The sequence below is a fragment of the Myotis davidii genome, unplaced genomic scaffold (genome assembly GCF_000327345.1).
Source record: "Myotis davidii unplaced genomic scaffold, ASM32734v1 scaffold1166, whole genome shotgun sequence".
Taxonomy (NCBI): Eukaryota; Metazoa; Chordata; class Mammalia; order Chiroptera; family Vespertilionidae; genus Myotis; species Myotis davidii.
The window spans coordinates 132,468-133,624 of NW_006296539.1; the positions used below are offsets into that span (position 1 = coordinate 132,468).

The window sequence follows — 1,157 nt, forward strand, 5'->3', positions numbered from 1 at the left end:
GGTGGTAATTTGTTACGTAGCAACTGATAGCTAATACATGTCCCTAGTCCAAAGGGCAAGCTCCCGAACATAGCACAGAAGGCCTTTCATGCCCACCTTTCCAGTTGCACTTCTCATGACCCCCAGATTCACAGTTTTCTTGAGCAGTACTGGCCTGCTTATCCCCAGTTCACACCTCCATGCCTCTGTGCCTTTGCCCAAGCCATTCCCCACCGATGCCCTTTCCCCACTGATGGCATCCCCTTCTGCAGAAATCCTCCCTCAACGGCCCCCACACCAAATCATGTTTGCTTGGTCCCCCTCCTAGGTGCTCACACACTTCTTGAAATCAGTAAGTGAACAGTGAGCTACATGTAGAAAAGGAAACAACTGCCCAACCAGTGTGGCTCAGTGGTTGAGTGTCGATGCAGGGCACATGCCTGGGTTGCAGGCTCAATCCCCAGTGTGGGGTGTGCAGGAGGCAGCTCGTTAATGATTCTCTCTCATCATTGATGTTTCTATCTCTCCCTCTCTTCCACCCTCTGAAAACATATTAAAAAGAAAACATCCACATGAAGGAGTCCTCAAGAACACGACTTGCCTCTACGTGGTTGATCAACGAATTGTCGAATTTGAACCCAGGAATCCTTTTCTCACTGCACACCACACCCACGTCTTCTGTGTGCTTGCAGTCGGTGACACCCCAGCCATTGGAGGAGCAGGCTGCGAGGGTTGCCTCTTTGCCGGTGCAGTAGACATTGTCCAACCAGATGGGCCCTGAAGGAAGCAGAGAAGGGAAACACCAATCGTGATGTCAGAGTAGGTTTGAATTTGGGGGGGGGCACCAAAGTTGTACACAGAAAGAGAATTTTTCTCTAATCTTGGCAGCTGTGTGTGGTCATCAATTGATGTTTAGCATGTTAAGATATTGCACATAGTTCACCATCTGGATTCCCTTGCCAGAGGGACGTGGTATATTGAACATGATCAGGGTAGAAATCAGCGTTGAGACCGGATGTGACATGGTGTAGGGCAGTGGTCGTCAAACTAATTAGTCAACAGAGCCAAATGTCAACAGTACAACGATTGAAATTTCTTTTGAGAGCAAAATTTTTTAAACTTAAACTATACAGGTAGGTACATTGTTACTAACTTAATTAGGGTACTCCTAAGCTGGC

General features: G+C 47.7%; 1 protein-coding gene across 1 annotated transcript in view; it reads right to left on the reverse strand.

Moving 5' to 3' along the window:
- Positions 1–1,157, reverse strand: part of LOXL2 (lysyl oxidase like 2) — a 101,479-nt gene that overhangs the window by 55,864 nt on the left and 44,458 nt on the right. Inside the window, exon 4 of the mRNA XM_006771928.2 lies at positions 581–756. Within this exon, the coding sequence (XP_006771991.1) occupies positions 581–756 (176 nt within the window). The remainder of the gene's footprint in view (positions 1–580; positions 757–1,157) is intronic.